The sequence below is a fragment of the Populus euphratica genome, unplaced genomic scaffold, assembly GCF_000495115.2.
Source record: "Populus euphratica unplaced genomic scaffold, PopEup_1.0 scaffold431.1, whole genome shotgun sequence".
NCBI lineage: Eukaryota > Viridiplantae > Streptophyta > Magnoliopsida > Malpighiales > Salicaceae > Populus > Populus euphratica.
This window is the reverse complement of record NW_011500119.1, coordinates 152888-156198: the sequence shown is the minus strand read 5'-3', so window position 1 is coordinate 156198 and position 3311 is coordinate 152888. Positions and strand designations below refer to the sequence as shown.

The window sequence follows — 3311 nt, the reverse complement described above, 5'->3', positions numbered from 1 at the left end:
CAAGCACGGAAGGGGGGGGGGGGGGGGGACCGTATAAGGGCACCTAGGCATCAAAAAATCGTTGTGAAAGTTATGGGTAGACGAGTAGGAGTAGGTTATACGTATCTCATTGCAACGACTACAATATTATGGAAGATTCAGGGGGATTTAGTACGTCGATTTGGGTAATGACTTTTTTCTGACAAAATCTTCAAATTCAGATGATAGAGATTTTGTCCTTTTGAAGGACCGTGGATGATTACAGGTCATTATCTCACGATGAGACTGTGGCATCCAAATTTTGATCCATTTGAAGCCACGATTGACAGAGTAGTGGTTTGGGTGAGATTGCCTGATCTCGCAATGGAATATTATGATTATGGGGTGCCTTGGATGATAGGAAACTACATCGGGAGAACGTTTAAGATTGACAGAACCACTGCTATTGGCACCCGAGGACAATGTACGCATATGTGTACAAGTTGATCTTACAAAGTCATTGTTATCAAAGTTCAACAGTATATTTAGAGGTGTGGTTGTTATTATTTTTTATATTAAAATATATATTAATAATATTTTTTTATTTTTTAAAAATTATTTTTAATATTAATACATCCAAATAATTTAAAAACACTAAAAATATATTAATTTAAAATTAATAAAAAAAATTAAATCTTTATAAAAACGCTTCTGGAATACAGAAAGAAACAAAGAAACAGACCCTAAATTAAAACGACATATTCTACGGATAACCTATGAGGGGTTGCATCTTATATGCTTCTGGTTGAGGTCAATATGGGCATCAAAAAGAAAATTGTCCTTATGGTGAAAAGCATGGGGAGACCAGTCATGATGACACTGCAATGGATCGAGGTCTGAGGGAAACAGTTACCAACTGTGGTGTTGGCATTGATGTTAAGGCACCGGAGATCAGAGATTACAGATCAGTATGGTCGGTGGATGGTCACCAGGAAGACGGCGAGAAGATACGGAAAGTTAACATTGTCTAAGGAGTAAAATATGCCAACAAATTAGGGGAGAAGATCACAACCAAACATCACGGACACAGGGACCTCAAGAGGGGTAATAGAGAAAAACCAGGAGAGGGGATCACGGTTTGATGTGCTGCATGGGAATAATATGGAAACAAGCATTATAGATATAGGAAATTCCGAGATGGAGGGAATTCAAGTGGGAGAGGGGTTGATGAATAATCAAAATGCTCTCTTGATGAGGAACAAGAGTTTGAAAGGCAAATACACGGCAAAAAGACAGCTAGATGGACAGCTTGATAGATTCTGGAGATAAGTTCCATGCCCAAAATACCGAGTCTGAGGAAATTCAAAGGGGGAAGAGCCCATCCAGGGGAGTATCGGTGGATTTAGTTAGGAGAGCTAAGGACAAGACTCATACAAAAGCAAATGATCCGGAAGCCGTATATCATTTTAAAAACCCAAACCCCCATAATGTTACCTCAGCTACACTTGTAGCTGGAAATTTAAGAAGATTATTTTCTGAAAAATATATGTTGAATTTAAGAGAGGGGATAAATAAGTCTAGATGAGACAAATGGGCTAAGTCTAGAAAAGGTTTCGAGGCCCAATCCCACACAAAACCTAACTAATCTCAAAAGGTACAGGAGGCTTGTCAAAGGTTTTATAAGCATTTGGAGCATGGCTCGTCTTAAGAGATGCCTTGCATGACAAGAATTGCGAGGCTTTATAAGGAGTGGGAACGCTCATTCTTTTTTTGATGTGATATTTTAACCATATATGTTAAAATTATAATATATTTTATATAATTAGTTCATGAGGATTGGTCCAAGGCTCCATAAGCAGTCGGGACATTCGCTATCTTTTTCGATACTACGTTATAGCTACAATTGTTAATTCCATTTACACAAAATTATAATATAATATGTTTTTATATAATTAGGTGATGAAAGAACATGTTTTTCGATAACAAATGACTCAATCATTATTAAAAAATAAATAAAAAATAAATGAGTAGAATATTCTACATTATAAACCTGAAACTTAGTGAACATTAAATAATCTTTCTAATTTGGACATCGAGGTTTTAATAATATTGAAATTGCTATTTTAAGTTCGAATAAGCGGGGCACAACAACTAGTAATTAGAATAAATAAAATTAATTGCATCTAGACTTGTGAGAATAATATCACCTGTGCTCACTGAAAAGGCATGCTGCCTTAGAAGCCGAAAGTGCAATGAAGTTGTTTGAAGATCCCCACTAACATCTAGTTCAGTAAGCTTCATAGCTTCTTCAATCTCTCTTTCGAAATGATAAGCAACTCCCAGCCGTTGAATTGAATCAATCAGCTTTAATTTGGCACGGGGTTCATTGGTGGACACGAGTGCTCTTTTAGCTTCTTGCTTCAGCTCCTCCAATCGATTGGCGTGAAGCTCATACTGAAAACCCCACAAGCCAGAAGTTAGTGGGGAAATGTGAAAGCGAAATAAGTACTTGTTAACGAGTTAATATTACTCACTGAATAGGGAGTGCTTAAGGACTCAATGAGTTGGAGTTCCCAGACGCTAGGATGATAATTAGCTGATCTTCGTTCCTCATTGTTCATGCTCAATATCTTAAATATGGAAGCATTCTTGAGAGAGGGTAATCTTGATGATTGGAATAGCTTGTTTCTCGCTGAAATATGGCTCCGTGAAAGTATGGTCGTTTTAGGAAAATGTGAGGGGAGTACTAGACTCGAGGGAGAAAGGGCAAACACTGCAAATTCCATTGGAGAAGCCGATATGATCTCGAGATCAAGAAAGTGGAGAAACTACTTGGTATGAGAAACACGATATAATCCAACAATTGCAGGACTGTTGGAGTCCTCATCCCTCCAAACTCAGGTCAAGCATGACCCACGGTCATCTTCATCCACGAGATCGTCATCCTAAGAGCTAAGGGACTAATTTCATGGAGAAGACTACGGGCTTGGCCTATAAAATCAAAGAAAAAATAAAGAACTCAGGAGAACACGAAACAAAAAAGAAACAGACTTCTGGGCTTTCTTTGAGAACTCTATTAAAGGAATATTTGTTACCCCCCAAACAACAGATTAATGAACCAACCAAAACACAAAAACCAAAAAAAAAGAGACAGAACAAAAACACAGAGAGAGTCAGGGAGACGAAAAACACAGAGAGCAAAAACATAGAAGAGAGCCCGAGAACAACGACCTATTAGGTAAAAAAACAGAAACAGAAGGAAATAAAGAAGCGTTGTTTAACCGGTCCCCACCACCGCCCAACCATCGCCCTCAGCACTAACTACGGTACTGTTTTTTTTTTTTTTTTTTTAA

General features: G+C 37.8%; 1 protein-coding gene across 2 annotated transcripts in view; it reads right to left on the bottom strand.

Moving 5' to 3' along the window:
* The window catches only part of LOC105110027 (probable terpene synthase 9), a 6020-nt gene extending 3191 nt beyond the window's left edge, over positions 1-2829 (bottom strand). For both annotated transcript variants that reach the window (XM_011004923.1, XM_011004924.1), the window contains exons 1-2: positions 2493-2829; positions 2166-2412 (exon numbers count right to left, since the gene is read on the bottom strand). In XM_011004923.1, coding sequence (XP_011003225.1) covers positions 2166-2412; positions 2493-2744 — 499 coding nt within the window. In that variant the 5' untranslated portion in view covers positions 2745-2829. The remainder of the gene's footprint in view (positions 1-2165; positions 2413-2492) is intronic.
* Between the last annotated feature and the right edge of the window lie 482 nt (positions 2830-3311).